Below are 23,428 nucleotides of genomic sequence, written 5' to 3'. Positions count from 1 at the left end.
TGAAATGCTTTTTGGCACCACATTCGAGCATTTTTGATCATAACTAATATTATAAATGACATAAATTTATTGATATTCGTTACCTGTCCTTACCTTTAACCGTTGTTACCTTTAACCTACTTAAACCAACGGCAAATACGAGTAAACGAGTATAGATCATTTTCGACATTTTACCACGCAAATCAATTTGTTTTCGACAATGGCGACAAAATATTATTTAAATCTTTTTTTTTTAATCTTCAAATACTTTATTGTCCTGTCATAGATATGCCATTTAAAGAGAGAATATATTTAAAATCAAAGGCAACTTTTACATCAAAGTCAAATTAATAGCTTATTAATATTTGATGTTCTATTTCGATTCAAGGAAGTCTGTTGTAAAATATTTCTATGATTGTAAACTTAATTTTTACCAATCTATCTATGTAAGGATAAAAAGGTCGAAACTGCATATGGAACCTAATAAAAAAATATCTTATCTATGTTTTTTTATTGCTTGCTTGACATATATAGTTTGTTAAGTTTAACTTTTTAATACATAATTGGAAATATTTAGTTATGGAGTATTTACGTTTGTTTCTATATTAAAACCATTTTATGACATAACAGTTTCATTTATTGGATCGGCATTGAAATATAATTATAATTTCAGAAAATTTTATGAAGGTAAGTACATTGTTTTATTAAATAGGGATTGAATAAGCTTTGGCAAAATAACATCAAATTATTAACTTGTGAGCAATAAAACATCTTGTAACAAGCTGAATTGTAATAATATTTCGTTGCGTTTTATTATAACAGCGTGCAAACTTGTTAAAACATGTTAATTGAGCTGCATAATGTAACGAGTTATCGGAAAATAACGGCACGGAACTAATTTGATTGAGTATGAAAGTTAAATGAACGTCATCAACATTTTAATAGGCTTTCCTGTAGAGTTTTTGCGAGTAATATTATAAGTAGAATTTTCATTCGTAATTCTTCATAATTTATCATATCATTAATGAAGTTATTATTACTTTTATTAAGATATTTAGTTTAAAGGTTGGACTTTTTTGGTCACATATAAACTGAGAATAGTTAAATATATAAACATTTGTTTTTTTTTATTTCAAATCCCTAAAAAATATTGTTACTGGCTAGCTGGAAAATATGTATAGAAATACGGAATGTTTCAAAATTTAAAATACATAAACCCAGGTATATGTACTATTTATATATATCCAGATATAATCAAGGTAGGAAAACAACAAAATATATTAGGTATGTGATAATTTGCTAGGTATGTTTCCCTACAGGTCTCAACTTTCCACGGACGGAGTGACCATCGCAGCACCATCTGAAGCTGGTCGCTGGTCTCTTTGGGCCCTTTCTTTATCCAATCGAGGGTTGAGATTCTCCTCCCCTCGCACCATCAACGTGTTCCGACCAATCCAACTGGATTTCTCGCTGCCTCCAGCCCTGAAAGTTGGAGAGACGGTGGAAGTCGATGTGAAGATCACGAATAATATCAACAATTGTATGGATGTAAGTTTGTTTTTTCATGTCGTCTTTTGTTCGTGTCTGTGGTAGAATATTTGTCACATATGCACAATATTATAGGATTTCAAAAATGGTCCACTTTCACTGAGAATTGTGTAAAATTTGGAGATCTAATACACCTGCTGATCAGTTTTAAAATTTTTTCGTCTGCTTTCGGATTTATTATTTTTATTGAACTCAACACTAACTCTTAACAAAAATATTCTTAAAGTGCATTAAGTTTTTGACAAAATCGTGACAAAGTTTGACAAGAAAGGTTCTAAAATCTCAAAGTTCGTCTCCAGACAGCAAGCAATTGCACTCTTTATGGTACAAAATTTCAATTTCCTGCATAAGATCCTATCTAGATAATCAGTTCTTTTGTGCAAGGCTTGGCTCCAACTTCATATCCGTTGGCACAGTGATCCACTTCCTCAGTTAATACTTTGCTAGAAAATAGAACCAAGATTGGATTTTATTGATTAGAAATTTGCCTTGCTTTTTCTTAAGCGATTTCTTCAGAGAGAGGAGATTTAATAAGAGAATGCTTTAGCTCACTGTTCCTGCTCACAATTACAAAGGTAGGTTATTATAAATATATAAGCATATATATATATATATATATATATATATATATATATATATATATATATATATATATATATATATATATACGATTTATTTGTTACTACCTGGGCCCCGGGTCTTTGCGACCGTGGGGAATTTCGTGTTAAAAGTACCCTACGTTTTATTCTAAATTATATGCTATTTGTGTACCAAATTTCATAACAATCGGTCGGTAGATTTTGCGTCAAAGACACACTCACAATCTTTCGCATTTATAATTAGCAAGATGAAGGCATATAGATTAAATAAATAATTGACTAGTTTTTGTATTTCTAGCGTCATTTCTTCTGCAGAGAGAGACACTTCTGAGCAGGTTTTAACTTTAACTTAACCCACTCTTAGCACGACGTAAGTTTATATACAATACGGAGCTAGCAGGTTAAATAAATTAGTAACGTGGTTTTACAAACCATCTTACGATCTAGTGATCATGGCAAATATACGTAGTTACATGTTAAATGTTTATTTAGGACGAAGGTACTTTCGTAAATATAGTTGGGAATGAAAATTGAACAAATTATAAGTAAAACATTTAACGTAGGTACATGCTTTTTGACTACAATTAAGTTATCAAGTGAAACTTCAAAAATCATTAGCAATCAACTAATTCAACAATCTAGGCTAGAACAGACTAGAATATCTAGCCTGTCGATTTAGAAAAATTCAAACTACAACACAACAACTCGCATTTGTCTCCCTCATCTGAGCGTCTTCCCGGTTTCTTCTTCAGCCATTGAGCATTGGAGCCCAAGATTTGCTTTCCTACATTTTAGTCCCCACTTCGCACCGTCATTAGTTGTTGGCACGCATATTATCCTTGACTACATCAAACCAGCATTTCTTGGGTTTGAACCTTCTCCCAGGGCCAGGCGAGAGTGGCATGGCCAGACATTTCCCTACGTAATTTTCCGGTCTACGCAAGACGAAGATTCTAGTATTTGTAATTGTATTTTTTACAACACATTTCCTTCATTGTCTGAAAATGATTTCTGATTTAAATGATAGTGTGTATTCCCCACAAGTGCGACTCGCGGCATGCGGTCTGACGCGAGTTTGAAACGCTTAAACCGGGTTAGATTGCCTAATCGCCCCATTTGCCGGGTTTTGGGGGATCGGCCGGAATCCCTAATCGGGATTCGAAGAGCGACGTCGATCGCAAACAAATCGCTGTCACATGTGCGGTGACAAACTTTGAACAAAGTTCGTAATGTACGTAGGTGTTATGTATTAATCTCATTTACTGAAATCTGTTTCGTGTTAGTTACCAAAACTACGTACTTAACTTCGAATAAACTGCGAAATCACTGCAGTATCATCATAAATAGCACAGATTTTTCTTTAAAAATTAAAATCTTTACGAACAGAAAAAGAAAGAATCCTGCTAAAATTTAAATATTCAAAGCCTTTTACTATGTTCTTTGTCCTCACTACATTTGTCTAAATAAAGATAGTATCAGTTTTTAAGGACATCTTTGCTTCAAATTTCTTTGAATAATAAAAAAGGTTATACTTTCTTTCTTTGAATAATTAAAATTTGCAAAGAGGTCTTAGTTATAGTGAAAATTAACGTCCTCCCTTTCATATTCCTCCATAAAAGCGAGTCGATATTAAATTTCTAAAACAAAGGGAATAATTTATTAAACTCTATACAAATCTCTGTTTAATCTACACAAGGATATTGGGTCATGGCCCGGGGAAAATTCGGGGCTACGATTGTGCCCTTCCTTATTGGCGCAAATATCTGTTGAATCAACATTCAACCATAGAATAAGTAATGTTAACGTACAGAAAGTTCACTTTTCAATGAACACCCTACGAAATACTAACTTATCGCGAGGACGTTCATAATTATAACATTACGCAGTGCCGTAAATGATACTTTACTGTTTTTTTATTAGTCAAATACTTTGATACGTATATTAAATAATTATATTTATTGCACCTTATTTACATTAATATTTTGATATAATGGTTGGCTGAAGGAATTTACTTTTAGGACAGTTCATGTTTGTGTTCATTTTTTTACTACTTTTCAAAACAGAGTCAAATTATCTATCGAAGTAGCTACTATATGAAAAGTTGTTTTTGTTGGTCTAACAACTGTTATGCGATATCCATACTAAAAACGTTCATATTCCATTGGCAGCGCTGAAATTTTATTGAAAAGAGCCCCATAGAGCACAGCAGCAATCGTACCTAAAATTTTGAGTGGCGACGCCCTTTTGGCGCAAATATCTGTTGAATCAACATTCAGATCACCTCGCGATTGTAGGGTGGCCATTGTTTTAGAGATTCCGAGAATAATTTATGAGTTTTTGAAGTCGCTGAATAAACTATGTCGTGCCGAAGGTTGTGTTGGAACTTGTAACGGACGGAATGGTACTATCTAATTTGAATGGTGCCGACTTAGGTGATTATAAACTATACTAAGCTAACGTACCATCGATTGTTGACTAATAATTCTAGTAAGATCACCTCAGTTCTAAGCTGAGATTATGTTTAAAAAATCTTATAAATACTAATACTAAGAATTATGCTAATATTATTTCAATAATTCCATGAAATCGCAATATTAACAGATATTGTAGAAAACCCGCGAATTTTGTGGTATTAATACAGGCAGGGACAAGTTGACTTATACCCTCAGGGCCCAGAATAGATCACGACGACGACGTTGAATACCCAGAACGGGTATATCTCCATTAATATTGTCAAGTCACCATTCAATGTTATTCCATGGATGTTTGTCATTGACTCAAGACTCATGTTCTTTTGAAAATGAGATTTTTTGAGAGTGTTATCATTACAGACTCGTGTCACATCCTGATTCTGTTTATTTTTTGATTTACTTTTAAATACTTTCAATTATACAAAAAGTAAAAATGTTGACAAAATATATATGAGACTATACTAGTTACAGTTACATCAAGACGAAGAGCGAAAGAAAGACAAACTGAATTAGGTATCTTCTTTGTGAAAGAGATATGGCCACAGAAAAGACAGCGTGAATCGTGCGCTATTTATACTGACAAGACCCTTCATACCAAGTTAATACCCTCGAGATCAAACCTACGACATTGAAATACCCAGAAGATATACCTTACCAACGTCATGTCATCCTTATGGCCTATTAACTTTACAAACATTGACAGTTGTCTAACTTGTTTGTGTTTTGGTAATTTCTCTTGAGATTAGGTACTTCGAAGTAACTAGCTCTCCGCTGCGCTTGTGATGGATATTCATCAGGAAGACACTGTAACAGATCTGTTATTTACTTCTTGACCAGGGCTTTGCTCGTATGACGAAGTTCGTTGATATTATTTCTGGTCGTAATGATACAGAGTTGTTTCATGTGAATAAAACTGCAAACTTAAAGCTGCTATTAATTATTTTACAAATATTATATTATATTGCATGTCACATCAATAACAGAACATCTATTCTTCACAAATTCAACTTGAAAACCAGTAACATACGTGCGAATTTTTTCTTCAAGTATTTTTGGCATTTGATCCCAGGTGACCGCTCTGCTAGCTCTAAGCGCGGGCGCAGCTTTCGCGAGCACGGGCGCTCTCTATGTCACTGAACGTCTCCGGCTTGGTCCACGAGGCGGCACTCAATTGGTGGTTAGGGTAGCTGTCAACACCCCAGGAAGGAAGAATATCACTGGTAAGTGACTTTTAGAACTTTGCCAATAAGACATTGCTTTTAAAACTGGGGTTTACTACGTCACTAAACGCTTTCACATTGATCGACGAAGAGGCTCTCAATTGGATGCATGCTTCGAATAAGAAACAATATATGGTTAGTAATTTTATATTCTTCTGAAATTTTCTAGAAATAAGTTACTTACGTTGACATATACGTAAATACTTCTATCTATAAATTAATTTCTATGTATCCTTATTAAGCCTACAACTTACAACACGCAGGCGCGTGTTGTAACAAATCATAAAACGTTGTAACAAATCATAGTGTCGTGACCATTCATTAAACTGGTATATTTTATAAAAATGATAAAACTACATAAATAAAATTAAAACCAATTCAACGTACTACTAGAAACTTTCAAATTACATTACTTACAAAACTAAGGATATTATATCATGCATATATGGTGTCACTATAATGAATTACCTTTACCATTGTTATTTCTTGAAAATCAACAAGTTCATCTTCTTATAAAATTAAAAAATAGCGCTTACAATAACAAGTGTCTTAATTAAGAAAAAGAAGACGGGAGGAAAAAATGTTGAAATCTTAACTTCGTAATCCGTAGAGCAAAATATTTTAATGAAGCCAGCGGAGCGATCTTTCCGGAGATGTTTCAACATAATTGCAGAATTAAGGACACCCTAAGTTTGAGGTGTTACAAGTGAGATCTTACGAAGGAAAGTAGCAGTAAATCCTGACGAATTATTGCTGGATTTGTAATTGAGAACATTTGAAAATTATTAACATTTACAATAGGCAATTGATACAATGGGAATCGAGTAGGTTGAGTAGGAAGTAGTTGTTTTGAACACAATACACAATTATAAAATTTGTTTCAGCTCGTTCCTTGATTATGTTCCTAATTTTTGATTTCTGTGATGAACAATATTCATGAAGTTTACTTTGTCATATCTAGATTTATTTACTTATTTTCTGTTCTACAAATTCTTATCAAATAAAGGCGTCAACCTTAATGTAAACATACAAAACGCTCTTCTTCGCCATTTCATCAAAACAAAATTGGACTCGTTTTGTAGATAACACAAAACGTACCATGTATTCCTCCCGGACAATATGGCCATACATTGCAAGATTTTGTCCTTTACGGCGCAAATCCTCGTAAAATTGAGTAGTCACCCGTATTTTGCTAGAAATTTCATCTAAGAGTTTGTCTTGCCAACAATGCTACGTCAACAGCCTCGCGAAGTTTATATTCCATTTACTGATACAAAGTTCTTAATAAGGTTATCTTACTTTGTTGTTTCCTTGTAATAATAATTATAATGCTAATATCATACTCTAAAATTGTTAATTATGTAAAGAGTCATTTTCTAATAGAGAAGAATTTAAAAGTTCCATTATTTTTGCATATTTAATTTCCTGTATGACGATTTATATAAACTTTTCATCATGAAAATACTACGATGTTTAAAATCTCCTCACAATCATTGCTCGTGAATTATAACAAGTAAAAATAATAAAATATTCTTGTATTTCTTTCAATAAAGCATCCTACATAATAAAAGCTCACTGTCGCGAACGCAATCTGAATAAAAGATATAAACATGAAAACAGCTACCGTTTCCCGGCCACCTGATAATAAACCATATAAAAGTTCAATTGCTTTCCAAGTGTTTCCTACGGCTGCGGTGGATTCTATTACTCCACTGCGATAGTATTCTAGAGAGCCATTTGTGATCCCACGCAATGTGAGCAAGTAACAAGATGAGGCGGTGGCAGCGGATTCCTTTTTTTTTTGTAGTGGCCAGTAATAACACAGCTAAATAATGTAAAAAATTTAAGCCTTCATAATTTCTGAGCAAAAAATAAAATAATTTTTTTTCAGTATCCGCTTAAACGATCGTGGATGCGTATTCTTAACACATGAGAGAGATTCGTGTTCTTGAGAATGTTTATTATGGCTTTATCTCCACATATTTTTCTAAAATACTTTTTGATGCTTTTAAATAGACATTTACACATAGAAAAACGTTTCTGTGTCAAATGTCTTAAAAACATGACACTCCATATTTTATTATTGATTTTTATTCCGCTTCACTCTACATCTTGCGCCGACTAGAACTCGTACTGTCATAATCATAAAGAATAGAGATAAAAATGCTGCGTCAGGAGTTGAAAGGAGCACTGGGAATAAAGTAATTTTATGTTGGCCTGCATTACGACGCAAGTTATGAGTGTCGATGGTATAAAAATGGAACTAGGTTGAATGCAGAATTGCTTGATTTATAGCATACTGACAATATTATTGTAAACGGGAAGTCGTCATTGTGTCTTTTATCTTTAACCTTATGGATTTTAAATGAAATGACAACACATCTATATTTAACTAACGTTTACTTCCAATAGTACTGTAAGTAATATTACTCACAATATCACTAAAAGCATAAAACATTTAAATATATCTATATCCTTTAATAATATTAAAAAGTCTTTAACAACCATAAATCACTTAATATTATCTAGAAACGATAGAAAACTTCTTTCAACAACTATCCAAGGCACATTTATCACGTAGACATTTTTCAAACTGTAACTAAACTCTTATATATAGCAGTAAGATACACATCTTTCAAATGGAAAACTTCAAATGAAATAATCATTTATCATCAAAAAGAGTTTTTATTAAATTACATTTCGTCATTAGAATTTTCAAAACTTAAAATAAACCAGTGTTTCATAATATTGAAGGTGGTGGTCCAGTGATTATAGCTGTGATTGAATGATCTAGCTTCGAATCCTGCATGAGTATTAAAATTCATGTCAGATGGCTTTAGGTGACTTTAATAAATTAGCCTTATAATGATTTAAATATACACTTTCAATTATATCTAATTGGTCTGTAATCTAGAGTATTCAAGCAAAACGTGAATCTGGTTTGAAAATTATAATAATTCTTTTCTTGTCATTCCAGTGGAAGTCACCGGTTATAGCGCTGACAACTGCTCAGTTTCGTATACGTCATTCAACAACGAGACCCTGGTTGGCTCCGTCATCAGGTCCGCCAGCGTGCTGGTCCTGCCTGAAGGACTACACAGGAGTGATACTCAGAGTGCCTACTTTTGTGCCAACGGTGAGTTAAAAAAAAAACAAAATTTAGAATATTTCATGAGTGGGATGTTAGATATTAGACGATGACATTAGTGTATATAACACATAGGTAAGGGCTGACATCAGAGCCTTGGGGAACGCCGAAGATGACGGAAATATTGAATCGTAATTTAATAAATAATATAGCTTTGTCAACGGTGACAGGCTATTAATGTTATTTATTGCGATAAAATGGGAAGTACTACAAACTTTTGAGCTAAAAATGGAACTAATCGTTTTTCATAAACAATCTTTAAATTAATCAGACTTTCGATGATTACTTAACGTTTTCATCGACTGTGCTCGATTTCGTGTACTCCTCGGAGACATAGTATTAGATAGTATTAGGTAGGCTTCTATGCGACATATAATCAATGCGACATGGCTAGAAAATATTTTCGGCATAAAGTCAAAAGTAGATTTCGTGATTTTGCTTTACATTAGCCAACTGCGAAATTCAATATCTTAAAGAGAATTATAAAAGCCTGTAAAGATACATTTCAAGTACAATGGCTAAGATTAAAAATATATTCTTAGAAAGCTTTTGTTGTTTACAAAAACAATGAACCCATTTTCTTTGTTTCGCTGTATTGATATTTAAGTCTAATTGATCTGGCTTGTTTACTTTATCTGAAGGACTGTAGGTAATTATTTAATTAAACAACTTTTATATAAAAGAGAACTTCCTTTCGTAGGATATTAAACCCATGCTCAACAACCGGTTATATTAGGTTTTAAATTAAAGTCTTCATTTGAATGTAGTTTTATTATTTAAGTATTTTACAAAATCGACCGAATTGTAGAACGAACAATCTCTTATTTTAATAATTTCATTTTACCATACTTACCAAATAACGTAAAGATCAATTACATCAATACTAGCATTAAATGTAATTTCTAAATCGAATTCCAGAACATATAGCAGTCTCCACCCGTGGTTCCTGGGAGTGGCAATGGGTCTCCGCACCAAGGAACAGAGCTGGTCTCGTCTTGGAGCTCAAGTCTCAAGGGGCAGCGCACGTGGCACTGTCGGATGTTCGTGAACCTTCCGACGACATGTACAGAGTTGTATTCGAGAGGAGCCGCGTTTGGATTGCTAAGGGGAAACACGGTTAGTATCGTGTTTTCTCTCATCTCCACTTGAGTCCGGAATTCCTCAGTTCAGTCTCCTAGAGAAAGATTACACGTGTTTTATTATTATTAACGCCCTACAAGACCACAAACTCAAACTAATTACTGTGATTCATCATATTTACCTTTTATTATCTAGGTACTACACTAAGCTCTCCATATGATAAAATAAATATACTAACCACATATTGACTTACCAAATTACTACACACAATTCCCACAGTGTATTCTTCTTTACGGAAAACTACTTTAAGTAATTAACCCTCTATTGAATAACAAAATTTCAGGCTACGACGTGCATTTAGCGAGCGCAGAACAAACGGAGAGCGATGAAGAATGTTCTGGAAGCGATAGTTGGTGTGCCTGGTGGGTTTGGTGGGAGGGGGGGAGGTTGTCCGTGGGGAGAGGGGCGGCGCCTTCGGAGAGGAGGCTGCTGGTCTGGCCTCTTAGTTCCGAGATGAGGATCAAATATGTCGGCTTCAGCGCGCTCTGGGGTGATAAAGCTGATTTCAGGTAAATCCTCAGAATTAGTTGAAATATATTGACAAAAGATCATATAATTTTTTGTCAAAATATTTAAATAGTATGTATATTTTTCGTAATATCAAAATAAAGTAAATATGCAAATATAAGAAAATACGTTTGTTTAATCTCATACATTAGTCATTTTGTTTTTCACCTTGCCTTTCTACATTATTCATTCCTATCGTTTTTAGGATATGGAATTTCAACGAAGAAGCTGGCTTCTCTCAAGTCCTTGAACTTGGTCTTCCTCACGGCGTAGTCCCAGGCTCTGCCAGTGGAACTCTTTTAGTGTCTGGTGGACTACATCTACCACTCTACAGCCTGCAGACAGATTCAACCGACCAATGGGCGGAGGTGTGGAGGGATTCACAATTATCTGCTGCGTCAGCTAGTTTAGCTCCGCTGTTGGCTTTGGAGCATATACCGCATTTAGTGGATGAAGCTGAAAGGGAGAAGATTTTGAAGAAATTGCCCGAACAGGCAAGTTTACTTACTATGTGAAAATAAAATTCACAGTTGTATCAAATTACTGTGATATCAGAAACTACTATTTAGACTTATGCATATTAATTTAATAAAATAATATCAATAAAAACTCTAACGCCTAACATCAAAGACAGTTACAATTTAATAATATCAACTGAATATAAAGAAAATAGTTTATAGATTTGGAATACAAAGTTTCATTTACGTACTTACATTTATGTACTTGTTTCAGGTTCAAGTACTTCTGTCGTTCAGGAAGAGTGACAATTCATTCAGTGACCATCCAGCAATGAGCAGTCATTTGTCGACTATCAAGATTTTGGAAATCCTCACAAAAATACAGGCTTATTATCCAATAGACCCTGATCTACTCCAAAAAATTAAGAAGTGGATTCAATTAAGACAAAATTCAGATGGATCATTTACTCCTTTAGCTGCTGACAAAGAAGTTGATTATTATCCAGTTGAATTGAAGAAAGCTAACGGAACAGGGAAAGAAGTTGATGTCAATGAATATTATTATTACAACAAAGATGGAAATATGACTGAGGAAGAAATAGAGTGGGAAAGAACAGTCGAAGTGACTGCTGAAACTTTGGTTACTCTGCTTGAAGTTGGTGTGGAAAATGAGGTAAGCAAACACTTCAAGAAATTATATCTAATAAAGTATAACAAGGTAAAAATGATGGAAAATATTGTTTTCTCTATGAAAATTTTCAGGTGGATGCTGAAATTGCGAAAAAGGCACAGATATATTTGGAGAAGAATTTATACAATTTGACTTCACCAGCTGCTCTTGCCGCAGCCGTTTTAGGACTTGTCCTTGCAAGGTAGGCATTAGTTACTTACACTTTCTCACAAACTTTCACTGATTTGCAAGATTTTATTCTTTCTACCTTTGAGATATTCAAATCAATTAATCTACCGGTTTGAAGTAGTCAATGAATATTTTGTATTATTAATAACTCAAAATATACATCTGAATTTCAGGAGTCCAGTAGTTCCCGAAGCTCTCGTAATTTTAAGAAACGCTTCGACTACAGAAGAAGGGGAGTTCGGCTGGCCCGCCCCGAGGAAAGATGCTGCTGATTGGCTATTGGAGGAAACTTCTCGAAACATCAAGACAACATCTTATGGTATTCGATCAAGTCACGTTTAACATCCGATATATCTTTTCTATAAAAATTTGCTAGGGTTTTCAATTATCGCCTGACACATGGTTTGGCTATGAATGGATGGTTTGGCACTTATAAGCTATCATTGTAGCGGTGATGGGTCAGTGGTTAAGACCAGAGTTTGTACAGTCTCTTATTTACTCACTAGTTTTCAAATTATGTACTACATACAGTTTTTCTCGCGATGTTGTTCTTCGCTGGAATTCATCAACATGTGGCACATGTAGGATTCGAACTTGGGAGCTTTCGATCACAAGCGAATTTGACTCCACCACCACTGCTCAAACAACTTCGATTACATGCGAACATGTCACCACCATCAACAACAAATTCCACTTCCGTGAGAACACAACTGTGTTTAAGGAGTGAACTCGTTGCGGGATATAAAACGAGACACAAAGTTGGTCTAACTTTATTTTATTTTGTCTTATATAGTATATTAGTCTTATTTATAAATAACATTATATCATTATTTAAAATATAAAATCTGTGAGCTATCTTTACTTGTTATCTTACCTACTTATTGTTCACGTCTCGGAGTGTGTAGATACGCCACAAACTTCAAATTCAAATTCATTTATTTTGTGAACATAGGTAACACAGGTTGACATGGTATTGTGAAAGTGTACACTATGTCCCGCCATTGGGCATTTGTATGCCCAAGTTTTGTAACTAATTAAAATGAGTGAGACTTCAATGAGGAACACGAGCGCATATAAACAATGATGAACATTGAACAGAAGCGGTAACGATGGAGCAGTACGTGGCGGGCGTGCGCGCGCTGCGCGCGGCGTGCGCGCGCGGCGCGCTCGCGGACGGCGAGGCGGCCGCGCGCTTCCTCTACTACCGCGCCTCCACGCTGCAGCGGCACCCCAGTCTCGCATATAGCGCTACTAAGGCCGCTGCCCAGTACGCTGCTTTGGCTCACGACAGGTATGTTTTACAGAGGTTATGCTTATTAGCATCACGCCTGTTTAATTACCTATACAAAATATGATTCATTGCAAGAAACAGGAAAGAAGAAAAAATAATTGTAGCGGAAGCTAGGTGATTATGCTTGACCGCCACAAAGGCAAGATCTTCCCGCCAGGCTAGGTGTTGCGCCTGGGGAACCGCACGGCTCCAACGGAGGTTGTATTTATGCTTCCAATCGAAAACGCACTATCTACGCGGTCTAGGCTTGTTAGCTTCTGGTAGTGAGTCGACCGTGGTGCCATCTGTCCGTAGAGTCGTGGATCACTTGTGTGGCTTGTCATTCGTTGCATTTGGTCGGGTTTTACATCTGCGGCGTTGTGCATGTGGCATCGTAGATGCCGCCACAGAATGACGGAGAAATTTCTAGATTGCTTCATTATGGAGCGTCCACATTGGAGACACCTAGGTTACCTACATTACGAGTTAGGCTGTCATTTTCAATTCGATTTTTTAATGCTACGAATAAAGCAAACAAGCATGCGGCTCAAATGGACTTTTCTAGAAATATGATTTAGTTATCGCTACGGGCTGTCGGTGGCCTTCCTCCACTACCGCGCCTCCACGCTGCAGCGGCACCCCAGTTTGGCATATACTCGTATTGCTACTAAAGCCGCTGCCCAGTACGCTGCTTTGGCTCACGACCGGTAGGTTTTAGTATACGAGGCAGGCATATAGCCTTAGGAGAACTTCATGAAATATGAATTATTGCTGGAAGCTGAAGAAGAAATTTTCAGATTACTCTTTTGTGAAGCGTCCATGTTGCACTAAGCTGCAGTATACAGTGCGACTACGGCCGCCGCGCAGTACACTGCTTTGGCTCATGACAGGTCGGCTTTATAAGTTATAAGACTAATTACTAGAAATTGATAGAGAAATAGTACTACCAATGGTGCTGAGTAATATACCGCTTTTAACGGTAACTAGCTGCGCCCCGGGGCGCCGGTCCCAGGGAAATTTCGGGACAATTAGTACCCTATGTCCAACTCCGTAATTCAAACTACGTGTACGTAACAAGATTGGTTGAGCAGGTAAAGCGTGAAGAGGTAACAAAAAAAATTTTTAATTTTGCATTTTAAATATTTTTTAGGATTAGGATTTGTTGTAGTTCAGTCACATTGCTGAACCCCGTTCAATTACCGAACTTGCAACAATATTTCACTAGTACAGAATTAGTCTCACTAATTTATTATTTTATTTATTTATTAATCCCATCACTTCCACAGGCACAGAGCACTAACAGTGTCTCTAGCGACGGCCGGCATGGAGCTAACAGACACATTGGAGTTACGAGCAAAGACTCCACCCAGACCACTACAACTTCCTGGTTTACCAACAAAAGTATTCGTATACGCTACTGGCGCTGGCTGTGCCACTGTTCAGGTAACCTACCTATCATATTAGTGTAACTATATTCATAATTGGGCTAACACCATATGCTGCTGCCTAAATATAATATAATACACGTACATATAAGATTAGTATGTGAACTTGACAATTTAGATTTGTAAAACCCAACAAGACGAAATCGATACAACACTAGCTGTGACGTCATACTGGTCTTTCAGCGTGGTTGGGATACATAGGGCAAGACAGTGATGTGTCTTGGTTTGAAAAGAGGTAAAACAAACAGTTTCTGAGTTATATCCTCACTTGGGCATTCTTTCTTTGACATGAAACAATTGTTATCTTTGGAGGTGATTCCAACGCGATCGGTGAAAATAGTTATAATATCAACCAATTAATTACAATTTCAGGGCACAATATCATACTCCACATACACTCCGAAGCCAGAAAACGCCCTGCTAAATATTCAAGCGGCGATCATTGAGGAGATCCGACCCGAGCGCAGCAGCATCGAGGACTTGCAGGGCAATCTCCCCACGCTGATCATCAAAACTTGCTTCAAGTAAGTTTACACAAATTCATTTTAAAACTAGCTGCGCTCTGAGGTTTCGCTCCCGTAAGAATTTCGGGATAAAAAGTACCCCATGTATTATTTCAGATTATATTCTACTCGTGTACCAAATTTTATAGCAATTCGTCCAGTAGATTTCGCGTGAAAGAGTAACAAACATACACACATACACCTCACAACCTCACAAACTTTCGCATTTATAATATTGGTAGTAGACAAAAAAAGAAAAATATTTGTTGGACAATTACTATGAGTTATATTGAAACATAGATCCGAATAGCATAATTTTCTATCATAGTAACTTTTGCATTTATTTTATACTTTACTGAACAGATGGAAAGGCAAAGAGCGATCTGGTATCCTACGCCTCGAGTCATCATTATTCTCCGGCTATGAGCTTTACTCCGTAAACCCGGTGGTGTTAGATGGCGCCACTTTTGCTGATCTTCATTACGGCTCCAGAGGAGAGTCTGTTTGGTTCGTGTTTGCTAATGTAAGTATTACAATTTTTTTTTCACACTGTTATTGGTCTAATAGAGAATACTTAAAATTGTTTCTTTTACCTCTTACAGATAAGCTCTACTTGCCCAGTCTGCGTTACTTATGAAGCAAGATCTAAATACATCATTACGAGCTTACGTCCAGCATTCGCCAAGATATATCCATCTACTCGACCAGATTTGGCAGTTGAAACCTTTTTCCACGCGAGGCCTGGAAGCCCACTTCTCAGAGGAATCACTGACGATGATTTTATCACCTGGTTTGAAAAGACTGAACTTTCCGGTCTCAAAACCACGGCAAATATAGATAATATATGTGAGTGTGGACGTATTTGTAGTAGGGATTATGAATTTAAGAAGCATGTTAAAACAACCTATAACAAATTATCAACTACTAGTCAACCTGCTACGACTACAAGTGAAGCGACAGAAGTTATTACAGAAAATGCAACAGTTTCTACTATACAAACCGTGGCTACTGAAATATCAACAACAAATTCACCTACTACTACGACTGTATTAACAACAAATGTTTCTATCACCACACAAAAAAGCCTTATTAATAACAAAAATCAAATTTTCAATCCCAGTAAAGTAATAAGTAATACCACGAATGCTATGGTAGAAAAAGACCGTGATGATCCAATTATTATCCCGACAGCCACTTTTGTAAATACCTCACAGATTCAAAAAATTGATAATAATATCACGCCTATTGTCTCCAATCCAAATGGAGAACTAATTGTTCAGAAATTGCCTGTATCAAAGTTGCTCTATAGGAAAGAAAATATTAAGAAAAAACCACTTCCAAGACGAAAAGGTACACTTAAAGCAACGTACGGAGATAAACAAGAAAAATTCTTTGCAAAATCTAAAAGTGTTGATCACAGCGTTACGATTGATTCGGGTAAACAAAAAAATATAACACTTAATTCAATGGAATCTCAACCAACCAAATTTACCAATATAGTTAAAAATGTAAATTCAAGTAATGTTTTAATATCTCAGGACAACATTTCTCCTAAAAATTCTACTAATTATGTAAAAGGAACTATCTCTTATGACAATGTAACAAAAACTAACAAAACTCTTAATTCACATTTAGAGACCTCTACTATACCTCATACAATTACAGCAATCACTAACAGTAATATTAAAACAATTCATTACAAGGCTAAAAAGCCTAAACCAAACACGCTAAAGAAAAAGATTGTCCCTTTAATGATTGATGCTGATATCAATATCAGTTCCACGAATTCTACTAAAAAGGTAACAATTTCAGACTCAAAAATTAATAACACAAAAATGAAAAGCCTCAATTCAGAAACAGTTACAACGAAAACTTTAAAATCTATAAATAAAGAAATTCATAAAGTGCCGCCCACACCGATTTCTGAAACCTCAAAGATATTGTCTGATCCTCCTAAATCAGATATTGCACCTGAAAATAAAGGTGGTTTCGAAATACTTGATAAGAATAACTTATGGGAGCTCCTCAAAGAGGGTTCAGATAATGATAAACTAGATGATAAGTTACAAATTCACAACAAACTAAATATTTTAGCACAAAACGTGTCAGATGTAGCGCAAAATGACAATCGATCATTATAAATTCTATTGTTATGTAATATGTAAGACACAAAGACTTCATTAAATATTTTTATAACATTCACGTCACTAAACCTATACTGAATTGTTGATACTCAGTCTACACGAAAATTCCTAAGCACACTGATTGTTGGTTGTTAGAATAAATATTACGTTTAGTGCACTAATTATTTGTATTTGGTTACAATTGGGTGTTTGTAAATAGTATTATTAAGCTCTAATATAGATTAAATTTTAAGAATATGCGCTGTGAGTAATAAGAGAGTTTTGTGCCCAATTGCTCAATTTTTTTTTAATTCCCAATTTTTTATCTTTATATTACTGGTTCAAGATTAGGTAGGGAATGGCTTTTGTAGAATGAGAAATGAATTCTAATCTTTTAGATATATTGGACATCAATTTGTCAGATTGTCCGCTATCTAAGTGAATAGTATGGCTTGAGCAAAAGTAGGATTTCTGAAATTATCAGACTAGCTAGAATGCTAAAGATATTAGTAACTTAAGAATTGCCAATTTTATTTTTAACTAACTTTATTTTTATTTCGAAAAAAAAGGAATCTTAGGTACATCTTGTTAGATTCTACGTTAACTTCTACTATAATTTTTCAATGTTTGCAATAGTTAAGATGCGAGATGCCAAAATCCCTATAAACCTTTATGAAATTAGTCGTTTCTATTTTCTTTTGTTTTAGGAGATTAAATATATATACCCTTTAGAAATAAAATGAAAACTAGTGTTCTATAGAGTTGTAATGTAATGCTATGATGCCCCAGAATTTCCATCCGTCTAATCTATCGTCTTCTATGTATGTAAATTGTAGTTTCTTACTAGTAGCTCTATCTAGAATATTTTTGGTTCATCTGAAATTAAGATCGACAGTGATTGTCTGACGATGGTGTCATCTTAATTCGATGTCAGTGTATGTAACGTATGTGTCTTTTTTATATTAATAATATCTATCAAAATCATTTCTTTCCATTTTCGTATTAAGACTGGTTGTTTTTCTATCTTCTGTATTTCTTGTTTTATTATTGTTAGTGTATTTAGTAAATACTTATATTTTATTTTCATATAATATTTCATGTTATTTATTATTGGGCACATAATTTGTTTACTGTCGATTTTAATTTGTATTCCTTTTAGAAACCTTAGTACTCAGTTTTGTGCAAATCGTGTCATATTCTAATTGTCATTGTAAATTTTACTAAATGTATTTACTTAAAGTTTTGTGTGTGAACGTTGAACAATAAAGACGTGTATTTGTATTGTAATAAATGGTCTTTAATATAATTCTTAAATGCAACATCACACACTGATGTAAACTGTCAGATATATGATTTAATTAATTACGATAAGTATTATCTAATTGTGTTCCAATTGCACTCAAAAGTATTTTTAGAAAAAAATTAGTAACTTTTCTGTATACGAAAGAATATAATGTTCTTTAATCATCTCACAATGTAATTAGACACTAAATGTCTTTACTTCTATCACAAGAAAATCTTACACAAATTCTTCAATAAGATAAAAAATGTTAAAATCTGTATGATAAAGAGCGTGTTAAAAATACTTTTGATTGCAATTAATCACGACCTTCTTTGATTCTAGTCACCTTTATATGTATCATAATTTTTCATAGATTTAAATACTATTAACTCGAAATATATGTGTAAATGTAAGGTTGTATGAAACTAGGTGCTTGTGCAAAAGATCTTGTCAATTTGAAATGTAAAAATTTCTTTGTGAGAGTAAGGTATAGTTTGTAAGAAATTTAATGTTTGTGCTTACAAATAAACTAGTCGCTCACTAAGTATCGAAACTCGATGTACTGACACAGATCTTATTAATAGAAAATATAAAGAGGTACCACCTATTTGCTGTTTTATTCATACTTCTTAAAATAAATAAATGTCCAAATATCTAACAAGTGTTGTTATGATTACTTGAATCCCAGTAATTCCAACTAAATGCTTTCGCCATAGCCAGGTATATTAGTGTATTAAAATGAGATTATATGTAATAAATACTGTTGCCGTGTAAAATTGCGCAGGCGACACTGCGGGTAAAAGCTAGTATATAGATAAAATTAAATGTTTTATAACATTGTCCACTTTAAACATGGTGTTTAAACATATTTGCTCGAGTAGGTCAGGAACATAGATCTGGATGGGCACAACTAATTTGTCCATGAGGAAAACGTCGAACAATTTATCTTGTGCAGCGAAAAGATATTTACTGATGATACAGGTATTTTTCGAAAGAGAGATGACAATGATTATTATGTTTATTGTTTCTTTTTTTTTAATTGTGCCATGAAACGTTAATACGTTTTGTAATTGAAATTGTCAACATTTTTAAGCTTGGTGCAATATGGCCCAGAGTAGGTAGAAGGAAGCCCATTATATAAGCGATAAAACAGGAAAACTTTCACGAAAATATCAAGTAAGGTCTTGAAATCTTAATATTCAGAATTAATTATGCTTAGATCAAAATCAGGATTTACGAAATGAGAACTTTTTATTTCAACAATTCATTCTCATTATTTCGTAAACATTGAAATATTGTTTTTTATTTCATATTCATCTTACTTGCTAATTGTGCTATTATATTTATTGTCTAATGTAAGTATGCTGATGTTACCAAAATATTATTTTTTAATATGTATGTAAATAATTTGAAATTGCTAATGCGGGTTTGCACTTCATCTGCTCCAGTAATCTTCTTACTATTCAATGGGTAAAACAAGCAATGGAAGCTACAAACCATAAGTTTTCTATATTATTCCTCCTAACATCTATTAACTATCAAATGTACCTATTAACTATGAAAAATTATAGTAATTAAATTTTTTATATTTTCTTTTTAAAACAAATCGATAGATTGCATTTAGAGAAAGTTAAATCCACTAATAAGAGAATAAGAATGAGCTAAGAGACATCCACTTTTTTTTTAAATTTCAAACTCAAACGTCAGTACTTCTACGCATACGTATACGTACGCGTAGTAGTATATGCGTATATACTACTCTAGGCTTGGTATTTTCAAAATCACTTAATCACCCTTTACAATCCGAAACAATACATTACCATAGACTGTGCTCCACCAAAACTGTGCTGAAGAAAATATTCAAACACCATACTAATAAAGAAAGGATAAAAGAAACAATAACACGTACCATTAAATCATACGTTTTCTCAATTGCTTTTATTTATAACATTAAGTACAATGAATTGTCGATTGAACATATCTACAACGGTTCAGATGTTATTAATTAAGTACAAAGTTAGAGACATTATCTAAACAATTATAGATACGCGGGAAACATTACTGAAACAATTATATTCAAATGATATTTAAAACGTCGACGCAAAAAATTCATGAAAGGTCAATCTCCCAAACTTTTAAAGACTTTTGCATCACAATCAGAAATAAAACCGCAAAGATTTCGAATTTATCTTCTTTTTGAAACCTTAACATTAAACTATTGTATAAAGAAAATTAATTAAAAATAAATAAATGTAGGAACACAATAACAAACATAATACTGATAACCAAAATCTCACAACGGACGTAAGAGCTGACTTACATTTTACATATAATAGTAAAACAGATGAGATGCTAACATTTAAGGTTATACATTCAGCTATTGAAAGTTATATTGTAACGGTTAACCGGGACGACGATTACGATTTAGTAATCACGAACGACTCACGAACGAATGATATTTATGGTGTTTATTAATTAGGATCGAATTGTTGCACATCTCATCTCCTTCGGGCATACGACAGCCATGCGGGTAAATCTGGTTTCTGTAAAATGAGAAAAAAATATGTAATTTTACATACATATAATACATTAAAAAGATATAGGTATACACATAGCAAATAGAACTAATATGATAATAAATTTTGTCATTTTTAATGGATCAATGAATCATCATAATGTAAAAGGATTTAGATTTAACATTTCACAAAATATTTAACTGCTAAGGAAGAAACGAAAACTCAGGTTAGAGTGAAAGAGAGATATATACTCGTATAATAAAAAAAAGGTTTTGTTTTTAATTAAGGTCAAGAAAGTAATCACATTTAAACTTGATTATAATGATTTACGATATTACAACCAAAATTGTTTATGGTAAATCGGAATTTTATGACTGCGTTTTTTCATACCGCTTGAATGTTAATTCATTAAAGGATTTGAAATAATCTTTCGAGAAATTTTGAAGGAAAGAACTCGCAACAAATTCATTCTACATCTACAAAAACCCTTCAGCTGCTACCGCTGCTCAGCTAATACTGCTTCCGTGAGAATTTCGGAATTCTCGATAACATACGATCAGGTACTTTTTCATAAAAACACAGAGTTTAATTTTCCACATCAGACCAGTATTTCCATATCAATCACATAAACATCCACACAAAATCTCCAGCTTATGAAATAAATATAGAAGGTATATTACAGATCTTTATACAATCATCATCATATTATAAGGTTAGAAAAATATACAATAAACGTATTATTGAAATCCTGATTCTGAAGTACGATATCTGAACCAATAAACGGCAAATCCTAGGTTCAACTAACCAGTTATCCCGGTATATAATGCTTGCTATAAAGGTCCGTTATTGAGCATTTCTCTATAGCTTTTGTGGTATACGTGCATTTTGAAATGTAATCCATATAGGCACTGTCTAACCTTAACATCTCCACAAAATGCAAGTGGCTAGTTGCAGTTTGTGTGCATAAAGTTTTTCGCAACCAAATATTCATAGGGATATTTTTAGGAAAAACTGAAAAAACAAGCGCCTTTTGCTCTCATGTCCTCTGCTCAATACAGCTCATGTGAAGTGCTCGCGCGTTTTGCAATGCTCATGTCCTCTGGTCAATACTGATCATGTGAAGTGCTCTTGTGGTCAACAAATAACGCGGGAATGGACCTCATTATTTGTTTTATAATAGCAAACATTTTGCCTAAATATTTTTCTCTCTTTCAACAGAGCGTTTTCTCGGTATCTTCCTCATCCATAGAGAATCGGAGTCCGCTTTCCTACTTTTTTCTCCACCACTCGACACGATATTTGGCATCCATGTTGTCAGACTATTGGCTTACGTATTGTATTGACACCATGGATTTAATAAGTACTTATGGAGTACCTACCTACTGATTCCATGATTGACACACAATGTGTGATTGATTACATGATAAAAAAAAATGTTTTGTTAAAGCATGTTGTACCTAAGTGATAAAGAAGTAATGAAATAAGCCAACACTTGTAATTTAATATATTTTTATCATATTCTTAATATCTATGAACAAAAATGAATAATTAATAAAATACGTAGAAGTCAAATAATGTGTTTATTATTAAGTTTCTTGTCTGTAAATACATTCCTATCCATCCAGTCTCTAGGCATGATAAATTTGTTGTTTGTTTATGTATGTAATAAATATCTAATATGACGTCGTTTCGGTACTATTAAAATCGTAGTATAATAAATAGCAATTATTTATTTAACAAATTAAGGTACTTTGAGGTGTCAAGTATTTATTTAATCTGTGCCCTTTTCTATTCAGTGCTGAGGATAGCCTTTCTTTTCTTACTTTCTCTACACTACTAATCGAAGTGTCGGAAGGCTAGTAGCGAAACTGGCAGAAAAATCGTGAAGGTCGCAAGTCCTAAGTAGATTAAATTAGCGCAATATGAATTCCGATCACGGAATTAGTAGGTACTCCGTTGTACGAAGTATCAATGATTCCGATACATGTCTTTGGTAAACAAGAAGGCGACCGAAGAAAAGCGCCATTTTCTTTACCATTTTATTTTCTAGTCATACTCTTTATGACATTGAGAAATCACTAGACATATTTTGCTTTTAGTTTTAGTTTACTTTCATTTCTAATCCACTTACAACGTATGTACTTTGTATTTTATCAAGCAAGGTTAGGTTGTGTAAAAATTCACACAAAAATAAAGGTACTTTGCGAATTCAATTTGTACAAGCCACAAAATCAGAATATGGGATTAACAAGTCTTTTCGTGTGTCCTTTGATCCCTTTTGGTTTGGCGTATCGTAAACTTTAGAGCTTTTAGTTTTCTGATATGATAATTAAATCTTCACAAACGTTCCGTTACTGACG

At 34.0% G+C, this 23,428-nt stretch overlaps 2 protein-coding genes across 4 annotated transcripts in view; one reads left to right on the top strand and one right to left on the bottom strand.

Annotated features, from left to right (window-relative positions):
• LOC128672727 (C3 and PZP-like alpha-2-macroglobulin domain-containing protein 8) overlaps positions 1 to 19,183 on the top strand; it is a 169,529-nt gene extending 150,346 nt beyond the window's left edge. The window contains exons 14-27 of the mRNA XM_053750068.1: positions 1,299 to 1,527; positions 5,667 to 5,817; positions 8,795 to 8,953; positions 9,884 to 10,081; positions 10,389 to 10,614; positions 10,818 to 11,106; positions 11,345 to 11,743; positions 11,833 to 11,942; positions 12,103 to 12,248; positions 13,028 to 13,220; positions 14,486 to 14,642; positions 15,017 to 15,168; positions 15,511 to 15,670; positions 15,750 to 19,183. Coding sequence (XP_053606043.1) covers positions 1,299 to 1,527; positions 5,667 to 5,817; positions 8,795 to 8,953; positions 9,884 to 10,081; positions 10,389 to 10,614; positions 10,818 to 11,106; positions 11,345 to 11,743; positions 11,833 to 11,942; positions 12,103 to 12,248; positions 13,028 to 13,220; positions 14,486 to 14,642; positions 15,017 to 15,168; positions 15,511 to 15,670; positions 15,750 to 17,288 — 4,108 coding nt within the window. The 3' untranslated portion in view covers positions 17,289 to 19,183. The remainder of the gene's footprint in view (positions 1 to 1,298; positions 1,528 to 5,666; positions 5,818 to 8,794; positions 8,954 to 9,883; positions 10,082 to 10,388; positions 10,615 to 10,817; positions 11,107 to 11,344; positions 11,744 to 11,832; positions 11,943 to 12,102; positions 12,249 to 13,027; positions 13,221 to 14,485; positions 14,643 to 15,016; positions 15,169 to 15,510; positions 15,671 to 15,749) is intronic.
• Positions 19,184 to 20,471: 1,288 nt separating this feature from the next.
• Positions 20,472 to 23,428, bottom strand: part of LOC128672569 (neuropeptide F) — a 30,876-nt gene continuing 27,919 nt past the window's right edge. For all 3 annotated transcript variants that reach the window (XM_053749808.2, XM_064436162.1, XM_053749809.2), the window contains one exon: positions 20,472 to 21,095. In XM_053749808.2, coding sequence (XP_053605783.1) covers positions 21,051 to 21,095 — 45 coding nt within the window. In that variant the 3' untranslated portion in view covers positions 20,472 to 21,050. The remainder of the gene's footprint in view (positions 21,096 to 23,428) is intronic.

Source organism: Plodia interpunctella, chromosome 9 (assembly GCF_027563975.2).
Source record: "Plodia interpunctella isolate USDA-ARS_2022_Savannah chromosome 9, ilPloInte3.2, whole genome shotgun sequence".
In the NCBI taxonomy this organism is placed as follows: domain Eukaryota; kingdom Metazoa; phylum Arthropoda; class Insecta; order Lepidoptera; family Pyralidae; genus Plodia; species Plodia interpunctella.
This window is presented reverse-complemented; position numbering and strand designations above follow the sequence as displayed.